Here is a 21,281-nt window from a genome sequence, read left to right on the forward strand (position 1 = left end):
GCAATGACCAGGTCCACATAAGGTATTCAAATCCAAATTAATTCTTTAAGGACTCAAATGTTGATTATATCCCCAAACTCTTTTACAATTATTATTTTTTACATCAGGCATCAAGACAAAAGGTCAATTAGTTCAGTTGTTTAAGTAACGTGGTCACTTTTGCACCCCATGAGCAATACTGATAGCACCATCTGGTGGTCAAATCAAGCAGCGAACAAAAATAAAGACAACAACGAGATGGATCTCAAAATATTGTTTATATGCCAATAGAAAAATCAAAAAGAACTTTGTATAAACCCAATTTCAGACAAGTTTTGGTGACACATTTGACAGAAATTTCGATGTAGATTTCAAAAAGGTAATACTGACATTTCTTCATAATTTTTTACCATTTCATCTCCAGCATTTTGAAAAAAGGTCATGCAAGACATAAATAAAGCAAATTAAGTCGAATCAGCTCAGCAGAAAAGGCGTCAACACTCACTCGGGACAAAACACCTACTCATCCACTCTACTTCTCTGGCACACTAACTCACTGTACAGTTACTTCTCATGCTAACAAAGTCTAACTTTAAAAGTAAATGGTACACAGGGAAACTTTTGAGCAATGTGTCTATAGAACGATACTTCTACAATATGTTGTTTGGAGCCTTTTATCTAGAACACTTATCAGGAGGACTTTGGTTCCCAGTTTCTGGGTGGGAATGTTTTTTTTTTTAATTGTCTGCTGCTGACCACATCATGTTGTTGCCTTGCAATATCGCTCAAAAAATTGCCCTCTGTATCATAACCTTTACAGTCATACAACGAACATACACATTTACATTAATAAAAAAACTCTTACCACACTCACCCCACAACAATAATCAAAGCTGCTCTACGAGAATAAAATGGGAATATAAAAATAAATTAAGACAAACCCCTGAAAAGGATGAGGAGCTAGAGTAACATAAGCAAATGTTTGCGAGGTCAAGGTCAAGTCCAAAGTCACGAAAAAGTCTAAGGCCCTCTTAGGGCCCCTGGGCTCAAGAACAGGAAGGGTGTGGGAGAGGAAGAGGGAGAGGGGAGGTGGACCTCACAGGTCTATGGGCTTGGTGGCAGACAGTAGCCTAGTACCTCCCACCAGAGGGTGCCTGGGGGATCCCCGATAATGAACAGCCTCCCTCTCGGCCACCTGCAGTGCGGCCGAGCCAGGTTTCTGGGGCTCCGCCGCCGCCGCACTCTTATTGGATAATGGCGTGTCCGCTTTGGCCCTCTGAGCCACCTTATTGGTCAGGTCTCCCAGCGCCGGGATCTGAGACGGGTGACAGATGGACACTTTCTTGGGCGGCACTGGCGGCCTGGTCTTTTTGGAGAAGGATGGCACCTTGGCAGGTGGCGCCACCTTGCTGTCGGCAGGCGGATCTGCAGGCAGAGTCAGAGGTTTGACCGTGGCCAGCCCCGCGTCCAGACTGGCGGCTTTAAGCATGGGCCCGGGCTTGGTCATGGAGGAGTCCGCCGCCTGGGCGCCGGGCTTTCTGGAGTTCTCCAGGAAGGAGTTGATGCGCCGGACCGACTGCCTCACGGGCGTCCTCTGGAACTTGATCGGCGAGCGCACCTTCTTCACCTGAGGCGACTTCAGAGTCAGCATGTTAAACTTCTGGATCTGTTCCGCCACCTTCAGGGCACGAATCTCTCGCACCGCCCTGTCCTGAGCCGCAGCAGACAGCTCCCCGTTCTCCTCGACCGCGTTTGGTTCCGGGTCCGTTTTAGAACCGGAGGGAGACTGCTCTTGCGGTACCGGCAGCGGTTCTTTGAACAGCGTTTTCTGGGCCCGGTGCGGTGTGGACTGGCATGCAGCAGAACCCAACCGGAACACCACGGGACTCTGGACGTCCAGGGCATCCACCAGTTGGCTGCAGTTGATCGCCTCGGGTATGTCTTGGATGTCCGTGCGGTCCAGGCTGTCGCAGCTGCCGTAGACGGCGCGCGTGGACATGTCTGCTGCGGTCCTGTACGAGTCTCTGCGCTCCCAGCACCCTCCGCTCTCAAACAACGCGCTGTCGATGTGCAGGGGCGACAGGGGCACGATTTCGATCTGTCCGAACGTGATGTTTTGCTCGTCCAGTAGCACGCACTTGTGAGAAGCAGAAGGGACGTCAGAGCAGCCTTTGCTCTTTGGCGTCTCCAGACTGTCGTTCGTCACAGACGCCTGGGCCCCATCGCTGTGGGAGCACTTGTCCTGCACTGACTCCTCCTGTCCAGAGGGGGCAGTGGCGTGTTCGTTCACCACAGTGAGCAGGTCATCGGTAGATTCGCTACCAGACGTCCTTTTGATCTTCAGCAGGGTGGGTGGTCCGGTCACAGCCTTGGCACCGACCTCACCGTCTGCTGAGGAGGGAGAAGCACTGTCCAGGCTCTCGGAGCTGGTGGCACAGCAGAGGCTCTTGGGAAGGCTGCAGGCGCTGGGAGGGGGCTTGGCGTGGACGATGGCGGGCTCCGAGAAGTAGTTGTTCTTCAGGCACACGTTCATGGGGGTGTCGGGGAAGGAGGAGTCGTGCAGGTAGGGTGGTGGGCGGCCTCCGCGGTTGTCTGGCGTCTCCGTGTTGCCGTTCCAGGAGCTGTGGTGGTCGTCGGCTGGGCCTCGCTGCGGGGACAGCAGGTTGTCCTCGGACTTGCTGATGAACTTGGTGGCTGCAGAGGAGGGAAGTGGGGAGCAGAGCAGAGCAGAGCAGAGGAATACACCCATTAAAGTTAACACATGGCATGAAGGAATACTTGTGTGCACTCGCGTGAAGCGCACAAGTCGTACATTGCATACATGCACACGCATATTCTAATCGACACTATACAAGTAGATGACTAAACCTTTGTTGACATCAAAGATAATCAAAAGGTGAGGAGGACATACCTCAGAGTAAGATGTAAATGAATTCAACACAGGACAAATAGTCAAGAAATCTACATCGGATGCCTTGTCAAATATACAGATGAGCTTTCCAAAGGATAATTATTACACAACACTGGACATCATACTGGCTGTAAAGCTCCATAATCAAGAAAGCATTGATGTACCAACACAAGTGTCCTTAATTGAATTTAGAAACACAATAGGGAGAGATCATGAGAGGAGATACCTTTACACGCGTGCTTGTTGTGCAACACAACAGCTGGGCTACTATCCAGCTCTTTGCTGAACTGAAAGCTGGTGGTGCTCTCCTGCGTTGCTAGGCGCCAGCCAATGCTCTCTGATCCCTTGGGCGCCGCCGCCAGGGTCTGGGACCCAAACGTCTGTTGGAACAGAGACACCTGCTTTACATCTCTTCGCTCAGTGGGGGGCGCCAGAAGCATATAATAACGCAAGACAGTTCTGTGTCTATGATGATGGTCATGCTGTTTTGAATATATCCCGACTTATTGCTTGGTAAAATATGAATTAAATGTCCCGGTAGTCCACTATCTCAGGAATAATTGGAAGCACCAGGTTTTAAGACCGATTGCCCCTGCTGTTCACATTTTACATACATTTTAAAAAGCATTCCCCACTCTGAAATCTTTTGATTGAATGCTTCAAATTACAAAACCAACTTTTTTTCATCTGGTTCATCTTTCATTGCACTGAAAGAAACACTAATGCTGATGAATAGTTGGGTAAATATTTTTTATTATCATTTCTTTTCTTGAAAGCAAATATACATATTCCCAGTGAAACTGGGTCACATAAAATATTTTTTCCAACATATTTTTTAGTAAGTCAGATTAAAGTGCCATCTGTTTAAGTGTTAAAATACTGCGCATTTGTTAAACTTTGACATTTCATATGCCAAGTTTGTACAGACATATACGTATATGCATGTCAAGTACACAGACACAACAATTATTAAGTGTCAGAAGATTGCGTCATGCAAAATCCAAAGATAATCAAATGCTGATTAACATTTGGTATACTCACTCATGACCAATCATGGAAAATAATATGACACAAAAAAATAAAGCTCATTAATCTCATAAGACAAAAAGTGTTATAAGTCCCCAATTACCAACACAGCATTCATTCATTTCATTTCTCAATTAGTGTTTCACTGATTGGAAATTAGCTCTACCATAAAAAAAATACCTCACATTAGTGTTGCAATAAAAACACTCAAATTAGTGTCACCATAAAAACACCTCAAATTACAGAAAGTGCCATCATGCGATGTGCCATCATGCAAGTGATTAATACGCAATTCACAGTACTGTATGTACACCATTCTGGATGTACATTCAGATCTGATTTACAGACACAGATTTTAAAAAAGAGCTTATCATTTTGAGCTCATCCTGAGTGTGATTACAGGTACAAGTTTTCCCTTTCTGCACTTACAGATTCTTTGATGCCCTTGCCCAGGCTGAAGCGCAGGCGAAGAGACTTCCTAGGGGCGTCTTTCTTGTGGACCTTGGGGGAGAAGCAGCCCGTCTTGCCAGACTCGTGCCTGGAAGAGAACAAAATGCACATGCATGCCACACGGATACACCCTTTAATTAAGAGATAATGAAATGTGCTTACTTGTTATCTTTCAGGAATCTTGTACAAGTACATGCTACGCTTTACTTTTCAACCCAAAAAATGAATAAAGCGCTAAAAAAGTTCAGTCAGCAAGCAATGGTAGCCAAGGATTTAATATTACAATGACTTTCTTAACATGGAGAAGCATGCCCCCTAGTGGTCATATTTTCACAGACACAGACAACCTGTTGAACACTCACACCTTTATGCTTCATGATTAATAAATGTCTACACCAGCATTCAATCACATCAAATTAACCCATTGATGCCTGATGTTGCGTTGCGCAACATTGGCCCTGGTGCCTGGAGCTGCATTACGCAACATTCAGGCTCATGAGATTTGAGACAACTTTATTAAAAATCTCTGTTTGAGATGAACGAACACATTCTAATGAAAGATGAGGGTCTTAGCGTTTAAATGTAGCTTAGTGCATCTTTTTATGTGGTTCAGAAGCTGAGATACTTGAGAAACTGAGATACTAAAAAGGGCTCAGGCATTCAGCACCCTTTTTTGCAGGTGCCTTATATTAGGCGTCAATTATGGCGTTAAGCAATACATAAAATATAGAAAAATGTCCATTTGTTTAAAGCATTTCCACAGTACGGTAATCTGACCTGCTGATCTGGTGCGTTCTGTAGCTGAGCCTCTTGCTCTTGCGGCGGGCAGAGCTGGCGGTGAGCCTGGTGCTGCGGCCCGTGGACACGGAGGGAGAGCAGCCAGAGGCACTGTGGACTGCAGCGGCAGGAGAGGGGACACACAACACACGAAACACACAGTAAGTCAAATAGGTTTTCACAAACATAATCATGAGTGTTTATTCTCTTACAGCATCCAAGGAACCACATTTTTTTTTAAACATATATAATATGGCATCTCATCTGTGCTGCTTTGCCAAAGGTCTTTTAAATACGTTTTAATTTGGTGTATGTTCACGGTACATTGCAGCACCAACAACAAAACTGACAATAATAATAAATAACAATAATACATTTCTTAAAAAAATTGTGTGGGCTAAAAACGTACTAGATCCTGGTGTGGAAGGGGCACCAAACAAGGCGCTAGGCAACAGCTCGATGCCCAGATTCTTCTTGACGGACCGCCGCTTCTTATGGGATGACTCCAGGTTATGACCCGAGTCCATAGGCAGCTTACGCTTGGTGTTGGGAGTCATGATCACAGGGGTGGCGGAGGAGAAGACTGTAACATGACACAGACAAAATAAAGATGGCATTTCTTTTTTAATAATAAAAGGTTTAAGTACAGTAATGGTAAGTAAGAATAATGTGTTGTGAACAGTGTGGTGATGCTTGTATATACTGTCGCTGAAGGAAGAATCAAGATGTTTAGTCAAAAGGTGAAGGGAGGTGAGTTTTTTAAAAAAGAAGAAAAGAAAAGTAGTTTCTGCCTCCTGGCTTGCATGATAGAATCAGCAAGTGGAAATGCAAGTGTAAGTAACCAATATTGTGAAGTGGAAGGCAGGCTTTAATTTCAATGGCTTGGAAGCATACCAAAGAAAAGAAATGTTTGCAACTTTAGAAGAAAAAAGAATCGCAATGCTGATTATAGAGGTCTTGGTAAAGTGAATCACTATTGAAAGATAAAAAAACACCTATTAAACTGCAAACAGATGGACGAAACATTCAACACACATAGCTGACAAGTTGCACAAGCAGAGCACTATACCAAAGCAGACAAGACATAAACACAAACAAAAACTCATTCTGTGGGTCATCTCACTTGGATTTACTACTTGGATTTTCTATTGATTTTTTACTCTTAAAGGATTAGGAAAGCGTTGAATTTTGACTGCCATTCAGGAACAAGCTTGCAACGACCAACAGAAGCGCCATTAAATGAAATTGTCATATGAGCGTGCGTGGCGATTTGGTGAGGCGGCCCAACCTGATGGAGCACCTACCTGCTTTATCAGACTTGTTGGGGGTGCTTGTAGGGGTTCTATTAACTATTAACTTATTCAGAGCGCCATTTACCATATCTGGAATGGAAAACAAGAACTGACACTTTGGTAGACGACATACAAGGGAGAAGCTGTTGCTAAAAGCTACAGATACCAACATTTAATTCCAACTGAAGGGATAGTTCATTAAAAAAATAAAATCAGCCAAGCATCCAACAGTGTTTGCCATTTTGATTCATGGTAAGTGGCAGGCATGCTTTCCTCAGCCCAATAATGTGCAAACATCCAACATCTAATAAAAGTGTTGAAGTCCAAGGCCAATTTTGTTTGTCTTAATTTGAACTATCCCTCCAAACATACAACCAGCGTTGTTAGTCTGAGAACAGGAGTGCGTTTCTCGATAGCGTCAGTGCTAACGCAGTTAGCAAATTACTTGGTTGCAATGCCAATTTCCCGTTGGCAACCTACTAAGTTGTTGACTGGTTAGCAACAATGCTTTCGAGATACTGGGTCCAGGTTATGTTGAGAAGTGCAAGTCCTAGCCTAGTGTGTAGTGTAGCTGTTGGGCAGCAGTTCTCGCTCACCTCCAAAGCTGCGCCTGGTGGTCCTCCTGTGGCCTGAGCTGACCCCGTTGTTATTCTCCTCGTGGCCGTGCTCCAGCGTGGGGGAGAAGAGGCCGTTGTCACAGCCCAGCATGGAGGGCACCTTCTCCTGGAGGAACTGGGGGACTACACCTGTCAACAACACCAACACAGTCCAGATGACAAAGGAGTATTGGTACACTCTAGGGATGCACCGATACCGATACTGGTATCTGCCCAGATACTGGCTCACTGCACTCTTACTCAAACACTTGCCGATACCAGGCACAGATACAGCTATTTACAAACCCCAACTCCGATGAAGTTGGGACGTTTGGTAAACAGTGAATAAAATCAAAATGCTATCATTTTCAAAACATTCAATCTATTCATTAGATGGAGAATAGTGAAAAGACCACATATTAAGTGTTAAAACCGAGAAAAAATATTGTTTTGGGGGACATATGTACTGATTTCTAATTTGATAAATCCAACACGTCTCAAAAGAGTTGGGACGGGGATCAGTGAAATTTAGTTAACATCCAAATAAGATAAAACAACAAAGAAGAACATTTCAAAATGAATTGTACTGACGGACAATATAGGTGTCCAGGTATAAGATCATCACAGAGAGGCTGAGTCACTCAGAATTAAAGATGCAAAGGGAATAATTACCATAGTTATTACATACATTTTTGAATTCCCTTTGATTTACCACGATTGAGTGTATACAAGACATATTTTTGTTAATAAAATCATTGTATAGGTTCATGACATCATGAAATATATATTGGCTGTAGTCTCACTCTAATTCCTGGAGTGCTAGAGCTATTGAAAATTGACCATATTAAGAATGCTTAATGCATGAAAATGATACAGGGGTGTAACATTCTCCTAAGCACCTGAGCTCACTTGAAATAGACCCAGAAGACATGGGAAACTGTCCTTTGCTTACAGAAGTCAGCAGAAGTTGTAGAAGTCCATTCTTTTTGACAATAATAGAGCATTGCACATCCTGTGCTACAGTGAAAACGGACCATCCAACTTGTGTTAGTGCTAGCTTCAAAAGTCAGCCTCCATGATGGCATGCGGGTGCAGTAGTGCATTGGTTAAGATGTTCTCACTCATCTGTAGAGTTAAATACAGTGCTGAATGGTATAAATGGGTTTTAAACAGCATGAAAAGCCACTCATGCATTATATTTTGAAGGGAGATCTTCGATTACTGCCACATAGTAAGGTCAAATTGCATTCTCTACTATGTTTTAACAGTTTGGCTCCATCATAAGGACCAGCCGGTGATAAAATGGTGGGTTTTTGGTCAAGACCTGTCACACTGTAAGCACTACAGAAAGGAAAACATTGCAAAACATGACAAGGAATACACCCACCATTTAAGCTGGTGAAATCATGTCCAAGATAGGAATTAACACGGTTTTTTATATAAAATCATCTCATCGGTTAATGTATTTAACTGTTAAGTGTTGTCTTTTGTTTTGTTTTTAGTCTTCCTCGACATTTGCTGCCATTTATTGTCCCCGTCCCAACTCTTTTGAGACGTGTTGGATTTATCAAATTAGAAATGAGTACATATGTCCCCCAAAACAATATTTTTTCTCGGTTTTAACACTTAATATGTTGTCTTTTCACTATTCTACATCTAATGAATAGATTGAATGTTTTGAAAATGATAGCATTTTGATTTTGTTCACTGTTTACCAAACGTCCCAACTTCATCGGAGTTGGGGTTTGTACATCAAACAAAGACATTCATGTACTCGTATCGGTTTTCAAAAAAAAAAAGTGGTATCGTGCAGCCCTAGTACATTCAGATGTACAGGTACTGAACCATAGAAAACGTAAGGTTGGTTTGCTTTGCACGCTGATGGAAAGACACAGGGTGTTTTTTATTGAAAGCAGAGCAGAGCTTAAATCATGCTGCTTTCTTCATTGCTCTCTCTGCAAACCTGCCAGCCTTTCTTTTTAAAACACCACCAAACTGTGAAAAAGTGTCACCACTCAGCAAAATTAAACAGTGCAAGAAAATGGTGAGTCATCCCAGGCTGTCCTGCCATTGAACTTGACAAGATGCAAGACTGTCATTACTCGTGAGTCGTGACATGCATTTAGAGAACTAGAGGGAAGCCAACGTGGAGGTTTCAAAACGGCCGCATGACTGAACCGTTGCACAACCACAGCAAAACTGGGCCGGTCCCCTCCTCAGTAAATTTGTTTTGTTTCAAAAGTTTGAAAGCACTTAGGTGTCACAACTACCAGCCAATGAAATGTTTCCACCTATGTCACAAGTTACAAATGAGATTTAATGTGAAGCCCCTTCTAAATACTGTACATTAGTGTACCAAAAGCATATTTGAAGCATAACTTCCTAAAAACCCCAAACACAAAGCCAACATTCAAACCTGTGGTTAAGGTTGACCTGAGTCACAACACGTACATCCTGCAACTCTGCACTCAAAACAAAGCTGGTTAAGTTAAAAACAACTTGACTTGGAGTCTCAATGTTAGGTAGAACAATACAGAACGCCGCTTTTCTCAAGTCAAATAATCACAAATGTAAACAATTCTGAAATATATAGTGTGTACTATGCTGATTTAAGTATGGTATAACTTCAGTGGTTGAGGGCCAGGGAAGAAAGCCTGAACACCTGAACTTCCAAAATTAATCTTGATCGATTCTACTGGTAAATGTAACATGCAGTCGCACACCTAATTTCAGACACCAGCCCAAAGATCTTTCAGCACTGAGTCCTTCACTCAAACCTTTAAGTCATGCAGCAGTGTTAATTTCGTCAACCATGACCATGACTAAAATATTTCGTCAATGCCCTTTTTTGATTTTCGTCATTTAGACTAAGACTAAGACTAAATTGGGAAGGCAATGACTAAAATATGACTAAGACTAAAATTGATTTTCGTCATTGTGACTAAGACTAAGACTAAATTTTAAAAAGCTGACGAAATTAACACTGGTATTAAATAAAATAGAGAAAAAGAGAACTAGTGTGTAAAGAAGTTTTATTCTGTACAGTGTGATATATGTTAAAAAGAGAAGCAGTGTGCGGAGAAGATGTCTATTCTCTACAGTCAATGATATATGTTAAAAGTGTGTGGAGAAGTTCTGTAATGTACAGTGTTGACTAAAATGATGAAAATGACTAAAAATTGACTAAGACTAAAATTGATTTTCGTCATTTAGACTAAGACTAAGACTAAATTGGGAGGGCAATGACTAAAATATGACTAAGACTAAAATTGATTTTCGTCATTGTGACTAAGACTACGACTAAATAAAAAAAAGCTGACAAAATTAACACTGTCACGCAGCCCAATATCTTGTCAGACCAGCTTTGAAGGCATTTACTAAAACCTATAGCGTGTACTTGCCCCCATTCTCAAGTCTGACTCCGTAGACACACAAGATAGAAATCTTGCAAAGCAAACCAACAGTCACAGGTATTCAGTATAAAGAAAATCAGCATCACAGCCAGCATAAGCTATGCAACACGCACACATGCACACACACATTGTGCCACCTACCAAAGTCTTTAGCGTTCTGTATGAAGCAGTGCACTATGGCGGCCTGCTGTTTGAGCCTCTTCTCCGTGCCGGCGTTCATCTTGTCCGCCCCCTCAGTACCGTGCAGCAGGTTGGGGGCGAAGATCACAGACAGGTTACTGCTGTCCATCTTGTTCTCTGCACATCTGCAACACAGCAACACCACAACATAACAATTCAAATGTTATGCACTTCTGAAACATGTATTCAACTCAATAGCATTACTTTACAACAGCTATTACATAATCATTACAACGACAAACCTACTACAAAACCATATTTGTTAAAAGCAAAATTAATGGGGAATAGGCAGTGGGAGCAGACTGTTCTTGATAATAGAATAAACAGTGTGCATCTAAAAATGCCAGTCTCACCTCTCAGACACGCTCTGCAGAAAGCTGAAGAAGTAGCGCAGCGTGTTGACATTTCGTTCGGGCAGCACGCAGGACAGCAGCATGGTGGCGGAGGTCCTCTCCTCCGGCGTGGGCAGCTCCTGGGCCTTCAGCAGGGCGGCGTGCAGCTCGCTGGGCAGCGCAGGCTCCGGCAGCTCCCTGAAGAACTGCTTGAGGAGAGCGGCCACATCCACGGGCAGGGCGGAAGACAGGCAGTCCTCTCCCTGATCAAGCTTGGCCTGAAGATAAAACAACATTCCATTACATATACACATTATACACACAAGACTGCTTAGCCAAAACTAACACAAAAACACTTAATCATCCATTGACTTTACTTCTGACTTATTTTTCCCTGAGGTCTATGGCATTATTGTTGTACAGCTACATTTATGTTGTTAAGAAGACAAGTTATTTTCATGAATGAAAAGAGGACAGCACTCCTAGTTACTTTACTGCCTCTTTCTTTTTTTTAATAATTCGGAATTAGCATCCAGTTCCTCTTTACTTTTATTGAGGTGAGAGTATTATAAAGCTTATTTTTATGAATGCACGTGGTCCGTTTTTATTTTTTAATGTCTATATCCTTCTTATGACTATGTCAACAGCACCCATTGTGGGTCTGCAGATTAGTAGTTTAAGCACATGGGTTTATTTTTATACAACAATGTTCATGAATATGCAGCAACCAGTTCTACTAGATACGTTCCGCAACACACCCACACCACCACCATAAGAGCCACTACAGCTGCATGTCAAACAATGGCCATCCAAGTCAAGGTCCCCCTTGGGAGCGAAAGGAAGGTCAGACGGAGCAATCACTCACCCGGAGAGCCTTCAGACGAACAATGGAGCCAGACTTTCTGAACAAACCCTCCGTGTTTGCATGGACCAGGAGGTATGTGCACGCATCCACAAGAAAACTGCAAGCAGGGAAAAGTGTATATGACTCAAATATAGTCAAGAGATTCTAATATGAAGACTGATTTGAAAACATTACATAGAGAGACATATACATAAACATTTTACGCGTTTACATACTGGATATAAGTGAAAACCTTCACACAAAATACTTACGTTGGAACAGTGCCATAATCAAGGAGAGGGCAATAAGGCAGGCTTTCAAGTGCTACCCCAAACACCTTCACCTAAGAAAACAATTAACACACAGTGTACTTAAGCCAATGCATACCTGGAATGCATTTTGCACATAAAGGTCGATTCAAGCCCTAACAAGCACAGCTCCCTCCCAGACCCACTCCTAATTGCACGCATGCAACGGCTGAACATTCTTCAACAATAAACAGACAGACATTTTAAGACCCACCTGACGATATTGGCAGCACAACAAGCATACCAAACTGTCAGTTATAAACAGATTTGGAAATAGCAACTGTGCCAGTAAATCACACAAACAACATAACCACCTTTAATGGCTTAATAAGAACCCCGTGTTGTGACTTCGTAAATACAACTCTTAACTACTAATAGAAATTGTTGACTTGATAATTCCATTGGGCTCAATGGTTGTTGATGTGCTTGCTTTCTTTTCCCAGAACTGTTGACGTTAACGTCACACAGACAGACTTGTATTTATATGGCTCTGGGAACATGAAGCTGCTAACAATGCATTTGTCCTCACAGAAACATGAATGATAATGATAGAAAATGGAAATTGGGTGTGCAAACTTTATTTACACAACTTGGATCCCAACTTCCGTGATATCACACAAAAACGAGACCATGTTTATATTTTATATTGGATCATTGCAGCATAGCAACGAATATGCTTGCATGGATTTTTGCGAGATGGTCTAATTTAGTTGCAATGTAGTGATTCACTTACCGACTGAGTTATTGGCAGCAGCTTGCTCGCTTTGTTTTTGTTCCAGTTTTTTGTTTTGATGTTGTATGTGGCTCGAAGATGCTGCACGACTGCCAGTCGCATCACATTCCTTTCTACAACCTTCATTGTCACTTCCCAACAAACAATCTCAATTCAACTTCCCGTACAAATCGTAGGCGCTAGCTAGTCAAGTCTAGCTAGCAACCAAACCAACCAACACTTGCCGACATCTGTCTTTTACTTTCAACGCTATTTCAAGCCTTATGCAAATATGCTCAACGGTTCAAACCGTGTAATTACTTAATCCCTTCGTTTAATTTACAAACCACTCTCCCAGAACAATTCTTACTTTCAGTACGCAGCCTTCGTCCACCATGTGACTCCCAAACTGCCAACAACCGGAACTTACACTAAAATATAGTTGCGAGGTTATCACTAAGAAGTAAATATTGTCGTTAAGTATGCAAACAGCTAGTTTAAATCAGATTGTTGCCGACCAATCTCATTTGCATTTCTGTTGCTAGTTTCTGTCAACAGGCTAGTATTCGGCTAACTACACAAGTAAAATCCAATACTGGAAGTTAAGTAACGAAATAATTGCAATTATCTAACACAATATACGTACATAACAACAAACTACGCTACTATATACAAGTGTACACGCATGCATTCATACAACAAAACGTACACATACCCAAACTTAACTTCACACTCGCTCACTCATTCACTCTCTCTGCCCCTGAGTTTTTTCCGCAAATATTTCAAACGGCAGCAAAAGCCCAAGCAGCCAATTTGAAGGCTTCCGATTGGTCGAGGGATGTTCAAAAATGAGGACCCCAGGGCTGTTTGGTATACTGCCTGAAACAAAAGCAGTTTGTGGTTTTTGCTGCCCCTAGTGGTTTACCAGACTTTACTTACTTTAATTAATAAATAAATAAATAAATAAATAAATAAATAAATAAATAAATAAATAAATAAATAATCACATGAATGAATGAATGAATGAATGAATGAATGAATGAATAGAGTAGTAGAGTAGAGTAGAGTGCTTTTATTCACTAGCCTATATAAATATAGTGAGATTCTGTTTGGTAGCAACCCACAATGCCCACAAAATAAAAGATATATTAACAGTAAATAAATAATATATAAAAATCCATATGCATCTCACAGTATCGATAGTCCTGAAGTATTGAGGGGGGGGCAGGTGACGTATTGAGTTGAAAAGTCTAATGGCAGTAGGATAGAAAGTGTCCTTCATTCTCGTAGTGCGGGCACGCAGAGTCCTAAAGCGCCTGCCAGAGAGTAGCATGGTGAAGAGCCTGTGACCAGGGTGTGTGTGATCTTTAAGGATGTTTAATGCTCTGTTTGTGCAGCGTGTATGGTGGATCTCCTCAAGTGTGGGTAGTTGGCATCCAATGATTCTCTCTGCTGTTTTAATGATGCGCTGTAACATCTTCTTGTTGTCGTGTGTGCAGCTGGTGTACCAAGATGTAATGCTGTATGTAATTACTGATTCAATTGTACACCTGTAGAAGTTAGTGAGCAGATCTCGTGGTATTTGGGCCTTCTTTAGAGTCTGAAGGAAATATAGCCTTTGGGATCCCTTTGAATGAATGAATGAATGAATGTTCCTCCCTCTTTTTTGCAGACAGTCAAGCCCAAATAGTGTCAGACCTGGCTTCAATTGTGTTGAGATGTTGAAGTATCGCAAAAGCAATCAAAACCAAACCCAGTCATTATTGCCAAACAGACTTCATTTTATTACAACAACAACAACAATACATTTATATACACTAAAGGACAGAGTGGAGATGTGGAAAGAGGTTGTTTGTTTAGAAGCACTTCCTGTGGACGATGGAGGGTCCTGCCTCATCGTACTCCTGCTTGGTGATCCACATCTGCTGGAAGGTGGAGAGGGAGGCCAGGATGGAGCCACCGATCCAGACGGAGTATTTACGCTCAGGAGGAGCAATGATCTGTAGAGGAGGTGAAACGAAAAGAGATTTAATAATTGACAACAATGAAATAATATGCAAATTGCAAGAAAAAATACATACAGTAGTCACAGAATAGGTGACATCTCATTTGTACCTTTTCCATCCAAAGCACAATATTTAATTTTAGGGTAGGCAACGTCATAATGAACACTATTTTATTCAATTAAAAAATATCAACATCAATCAATAGGCAATATGGGGTACTGTTGGCAGCAGGTTAGTGGTTTTATCAGGATAAAACACATTTAAGGCCGGCAAGAGTGTCTCACCTTGATCTTCATGGTGCTGGGGGCCAGGGCTGTGATCTCCTTCTGCATGCGGTCAGCAATACCAGGGTACATGGTGGAGCCACCGGACAGGACGTTGTTGGCGTACAGGTCCTTACGGATGTCAATGTCGCACTTCATGATGCTGTTGTAGGCGGTCTCATGGACTCCAGCAGACTCCATACCTGTAGTGCACAAGACAGACAGACAGAGACGAGTTAGGTAACATGAAACAAACAATTGTGCCAGGACCTATGTGCATTTTTATCATTATTATTTGTTTGTATCTTATATGTTATTTGGTTGTTGTTATATGGTATCTTGGAGGCTGTGGGCTAATGTTGAAAGTGTTGGTCTTGGGATGGTTTCTCGTATAGGGCTCACCAATGAAGGATGGCTGGAAGAGAGTCTCGGGGCAGCGGAACCTCTCGTTACCGATGGTGATGACCTGGCCGTCGGGCAGCTCGTAGGACTTCTCCAGGGAGGAGGAGGAGGCGGCGGTGGCCATCTCATTCTCGAAGTCCAGGGCGACGTAGCACAGCTTCTCCTTGATGTCACGCACGATCTCACGCTCAGCTGTGGATGTGGAATACAAGTGAAGGGAGAGTGAGTGATAAGGAAGAAAAACACATCTGTAGAAAATATTCTTTATCATTACAGTCAACTAAATTTGTTATAACAGAATGATGTAAAAAACATGGTAAAAGACTGACCTAGATCCACAAAAATGGCTGAGCCCTACCTTTCCATTCATTAGTGTGTTAAACTTTCTCTAAATTACTTAAGAAAGTGTTAGTACTCACCAGTTGTGACGAAAGAGTAGCCTCTCTCAGTCAGGATCTTCATCAGGTAGTCAGTCAGGTCGCGACCGGCCAGATCCAGACGCATGATGGCGTGGGGGAGAGCGTAACCCTCATAGATGGGCACGTTGTGGGTCACACCATCACCAGAGTCCATCACAATACCTGTGGAGGGAGGGCATCAAAAGACACGGCACACATATTTCTTTGTTAGCGGTGGCCGGGTGCCATGAATGCTGTTGACACATTGTGTAACACTAGCCACTTGGGGCATGTGGCACGTCGTAAAGGGGACAATGCTGCTGACACGAATAGCAACAGGTGTACGCCACACATCACAGTCAGTGGAGGGATTAACGTTAATGCTTGGCTATGTGACAGCCATTCCTCTCGCTATCTGTCAACTAATCAGCGATCCTCTGGCGAGCCACATAATGTGTTATATGTACAGTATGTGTGAGGGGTTGACCCTGGTTGGTTGATCTTTAGATCTATTTCCTTTAATCACACAGTGAAGCACCCTGACCCCCTTGGAATTATCAGGGCATATAGTAGGGACTGTATACGTGTTGCTATGCTTTAATGTGACTGAGTAAAGGTGACATTATCAACGTTATCAATATCAATATTACGTTTTAGATATACATTCATTATTTACATCCTACTTGTTTTTTTTATTAAAGGTCTAGTTTGTATTTTATTGTTATGGTTTTGTTGGTTTGCACAACTTCATTTGAGCAAACCAGTTTCTACGCCTGCTTATCATTTCTATAATTCACTGTACGGCTTTGTCAATAAAGTTAACTTTGATGTGAAAAGATAGAATAAAGTTTTTACAGATACTGACCGGTGGTACGTCCAGAGGCGTACAGAGACAGCACAGCCTGGATGGCCACGTACATGGCGGGAACGTTGAAGGTCTCAAACATGATCTGCAAGGTGGGTCATAAACACATGTATTTAAAAACACAGTCCGTGAGTGCACTCTCTCTCACACACAGAGGCATTCATTTCACACCTTAAAGGTGACATTTATTTGTGATGGTAACATGAGGCCAGCGGGTACCTGGGTCATCTTCTCCCTGTTGGCCTTGGGGTTGAGGGGGGCCTCAGTGAGCAGGGTGGGGTGCTCCTCAGGGGCCACACGCAGCTCGTTGTAGAAGGTGTGGTGCCAGATCTGCACACATGAGGATTTGATATTAAGTAGACATTTCAAGATAGGTGGGAAGGCAAAGACAGTGGCATGAGTGGTATATGTGTAAAAGTGACTTGTTTTGTGACATTATTAAACACCACTGCAAGCTCATTGGCTGCATCTGTATTATAGCCATTATAATAACATTTGTCTGTATTACTAACAATCCATTATACCATGGTATAACAAATCCATACTATACAACTAAAATACAATAAAACTATAATAATTATGAGAGTAATTCATGTTACTGTATGTTAGTGTGACATGTTATGATGTAAGACAGGGTAAAAGAGACCCACCTTCTCCATGTCGTCCCAGTTGGTGATGATGCCGTGCTCGATGGGGTACTTGAGGGTCAGGATACCTCTCTTGCTCTGGGCCTCATCACCCACGTAGCTGTCCTTCTGACCCATACCCACCATCACACCCTGCGAGTGGAAGAGGAGAGAAGAAAAATGCATTGTGGGTTTTATTTTTATATTTATTTTTACAGACGCACGCACACACACACACACAGGATATTATGTGAGCATGGATATGCTACAAAGAAATGGTCATTTTGAATTGGTCAACATTTTGTTGACAATCCATGTACTTTTACACTATTCACCTCACTAACTAGTTGCTGAGATCAGAGTTGTGAAACGTCTCTCCATGGTGATATCAGAGAAGAGACATGAGAAAACTCATCACTTCAAAAAAACTGTATTGAGGTTTGACTCATATCTGAACCTGACTGAACACACAAAAATGTGTTCCTTTTTTCCCTTCTACTCTGCACCTGAGATCATGATTTCATACATAGTGTAAACTTGTACTTGGTTTAGTAAGCAGTATATGTATTGAATTAAATCTCTGTTATTATGCTTCAGATTTTTCCCTAGTAATTTGGTTAACTGCTTTTGTTAAAAAAAGTGATGTGTACATATTTATGCAGAGAGTAAAGGTAATGATATACAGGGCAACTTAATGTTACCGGGCAACAATTGTGCTTGGCTCCTAATTTGGTGATGGATCAGCAGCAGACATTTTTTTCCCCAACTATCATTTCAAGTTCCCTTGATAAAAGTGTTGTAGAGATAAACATCCCAAACAACATCTTATAGTGTCGGTGCTGCCCACAAACATTGTTCAAAAAGTTGCCCTGTGTCATCACCTTACCATTCACATATAAGCACTGCTATGCACTGCTATGTAACTAAAGACCTTCAAGAAACAACTAAAGACCTTCCTCTTTCGAGAGTATCTACTAGACTAATGCTTGAGCTGGCCTTGCCCCAGGGTAGACTCCTGACATGATGTTTAGTTTAGTTTAGTTTGTGTGTGTATGTTTGTGTGTGTGTGTACTCCTTATTTACTCTATATATACTGTATATATATATTTTTTTAAATAAATAACACCTCTTTGCAACTGCACTTGTTGTTCTGTATATCTCCTGTGCACCTTGTATTTGCTTGTGATGTTGGCTTGATTATGTCCTCTTTTGAAAGTCGCTTTGGTTATAAAGCGTCTGCCAAATGCAATGTAATGTAATGTACCCACCTGGTGACGAGGTCTGCCCACGATGGAGGGGAAGACGGCGCGGGGAGCGTCATCTCCGGCGAAGCCAGCCTTCACCAGGCCAGAGCCGTTGTCGCACACGAGGGCGGTAGTCTCATCATCGTCGCACATGGTGGCGGCTTAGGGTGTGATGACCTGACGTGGGGGTAAGGTAATGGTCTGTTTGGGGAAAAAAAACAATAAGAAGAAAAGGCCAGTTGGATAATTGTCATGTAACAAGTTCTGATTACTTAATAATAATCTCCTATAATTAAACTTGGAGATTTTAACTGTTGCTTGATGTGTAACTGTGAAGAGCAAAATTACTTTTACTTTCTTGCCAGCGCATTCCACATTCCACAAGAAATATCTACCAGTCTACAGTAATGTCATGACTGAAGTTATGGATAAGCAACTCTGTCTGCACTCTTCCATTATGTAAACACTGCCCACACTTTCCGGAATTTCTTTAACCCTTCCCATTGACATGTAACACTACCACAGCTTGTGCATGGTTCTTGAGATTGGGGAGCTTTCGTTATCAGTTAAAGAGATTTTCAGTCTGCCAAAAAAAGACACCATGCACTACCGAGCCAGACGTCCCTTGCCTTGCCTGGTCGGCTATTTTAGGTTGACAACCCCCCTCCAGCCTTTCTCCTCCAAAGGCTTAGCAGCCAGCTCTACCTATCAGAGCCTATTTGACATAAAGCAGTTTGGTGCTTATCAAGAGAGTATCCCTGCAGCTGTCGACACCTCTGCTTGCGATGTGGTTGCTAAGGCCCATTTGTAATAGCTTAAAGCATGAGATTATGCAGTCCATCTATTGCCAGAAAATGGCAGGTATGACACTGACACTGCCAATCAGGGCTGTTTTATGGGCCAAGGAAATGCAGGTTCAATACTATTGTCCTATTACACATACAAGCCTACTGTATTATACTGTACATATTATACTATATCATTGTGCCTATTATCCACAGATTATATTGGCCTTTTCTGCAATATCAACAGCTAAGATGTTAGAAAGGAATTCTCTAATCTTTGGTCAAAAGATTCCTACAGAGGCAGGCAATATTCGGAACAGTTACATCCTAGATTGCAAATGCCTAACGCTCCCCAGCTAAAGGCGACTGTTAAAATCTCAACGTTCACTAAGAACTTAGGTTGCATCAACAATAATACTTGTGACAACAATGCCACTGGCAATACTCTTTCTTCCATATTTAAGGAGAAGTGGTAAGCATTAACCCAATCTGAATGTGATGGCACCTGCCAGTGTGAAATCAATATCGGCATCATTTTGACTTTTACACTGAATCATGAGGGCGTACTGGAGAAGGCATTTTACAGCATCAAACACTAAATCTCTGTCCACAATTAGGTGATGTTTATAGTACTTCTGCAATTAAGACACTGAATAGTCCGCCTGTTTACACTCTGTTATAGGACATCAGCTGGGCCTACTGATGCTGAGTCTTGAGTCCGTATAAACGAAGACACTACCACAGACTGCCTAAGTTTTACGTGTAGTAGTATAAACGTATACTGTATTAAACTTGTATTTAAGCACACTCCTTTGGTTCTGCATATGTACCCCTATACTTAGAGACAGTCAATGACCGAAGACAGAATTCTTGCATTAGAGCTCCTGTTCAGTGTTGTAACAAGTTACTATCCAAGAATAAGTTGTATTCGTGCAGTAATGAGCAGTGGTGTAGTCTACGTAGAACGCAGGTATACGGAGTATACCCACTTCTAAATTTCTGGGATTTCAGTATACCCACTTAAAATTGATCGATCCATTATTTAGAATAGGGCAAATATATACAGTATACCCACTTCAAAAATGCTCAAATATACAGTATACCCACTTCAAAAAAGTAGACTACCCCACTGGTAATGAGCAATCCTGGCTGGCATTGCTGTGTCACTACAGAGCTTGCACTACAGGCTGGAAGAGCAGAGGATGCACTTACCAAGCGGTGTCAGCTGCGGCTGGGACAGAGTGCCAGGGGGAGAGGGCTCCTTAAATACCAGCCTGGCTGGGGGTGCAGGGGTGGAGCATGGGGTTCAAAGTCCAAATATGAACTTACAAAAAAGAGAGGGAACAACACTGGTGTGAGGATCTTTACCAGATAGGGTGAATGCTTCCCCAAAATGGATGGGATAGCATGAAGAAAACACATGCATATTTGTTACTATGTTACTATAATATTATTTATCTTATTCTATTTTTCTATTACCAGAATGTGCCGGAGATATGTCTGTGCTACAGTTATATTAATTGCACAGGACGATTTCAGTCTCACTTTTATTTTATGAAATTCATCAGCATAATATCATGAATGACACTCATGATATATCATGATCATATGATATCATATGATATCATATGACATCAACATCCTATCCTTTTAACCCTGTGTTCTGCTGGCCAAAGTGAGCCTTGGCACACATATTATTTTCAAATTTGAAAAATAAATTGTAAATTAGCTATAATATCAGATATTTTAAAACTAGGACTAGTGGAAGTGTTTTATTATCATGATGACTGATTGAGCACCACTGAATACTACACAGATAAAAGATGAGGTATACACAGTATGTGTATTAATAACATGACTCTGGATTATTCG

At 42.1% G+C, this 21,281-nt stretch overlaps 2 protein-coding genes across 3 annotated transcripts; both read right to left on the minus strand.

Moving 5' to 3' along the window:
- Window positions 1–238: 238 nt before the first annotated feature.
- On the minus strand, window positions 239–13,576 carry arhgap11a (Rho GTPase activating protein 11A). Of its 2 annotated transcripts, XM_063183647.1 has the most exons (13): window positions 13,536–13,576; window positions 12,842–12,972; window positions 12,073–12,143; window positions 11,822–11,918; window positions 10,978–11,234; window positions 10,586–10,749; window positions 7,032–7,181; window positions 6,448–6,525; window positions 5,553–5,726; window positions 5,144–5,261; window positions 4,346–4,454; window positions 3,117–3,270; window positions 239–2,673 (listed from the first exon to the last, which is right to left on the minus strand). In XM_063183647.1, exons 2-13 carry the CDS (start codon window positions 12,965–12,967, stop codon window positions 1,076–1,078), a joined length of 3,096 nt encoding a protein of 1,031 aa, XP_063039717.1. In that variant the 5' UTR covers window positions 12,968–12,972; window positions 13,536–13,576; the 3' UTR covers window positions 239–1,075. The 2 variants fall into 2 exon arrangements, with proteins under 2 accessions (XP_063039717.1, XP_063039719.1); XM_063183649.1 differs by lacking the exon at window positions 6,448–6,525 and having other exon boundaries at window positions 13,191–13,575.
- A 1,013-nt stretch (window positions 13,577–14,589) lies between these two features.
- LOC134434956 (actin, alpha skeletal muscle 2-like) lies at window positions 14,590–20,729 on the minus strand. Its single transcript, XM_063183650.1, has 9 exons — window positions 20,622–20,729; window positions 18,649–18,825; window positions 17,405–17,533; window positions 16,974–17,084; window positions 16,755–16,839; window positions 15,911–16,072; window positions 15,492–15,683; window positions 15,111–15,292; window positions 14,590–14,820 (listed from the first exon to the last, which is right to left on the minus strand). The coding sequence occupies exons 2-9, from the start codon at window positions 18,775–18,777 to the stop codon at window positions 14,677–14,679; spliced, it is 1,134 nt and encodes a 377-aa protein (XP_063039720.1). The 5' UTR covers window positions 18,778–18,825; window positions 20,622–20,729; the 3' UTR covers window positions 14,590–14,676.
- Window positions 20,730–21,281: the final 552 nt, after the last annotated feature.

This window comes from Engraulis encrasicolus, chromosome 19 (assembly GCF_034702125.1).
Source record: "Engraulis encrasicolus isolate BLACKSEA-1 chromosome 19, IST_EnEncr_1.0, whole genome shotgun sequence".
Taxonomy (NCBI): domain Eukaryota; kingdom Metazoa; phylum Chordata; class Actinopteri; order Clupeiformes; family Engraulidae; genus Engraulis; species Engraulis encrasicolus.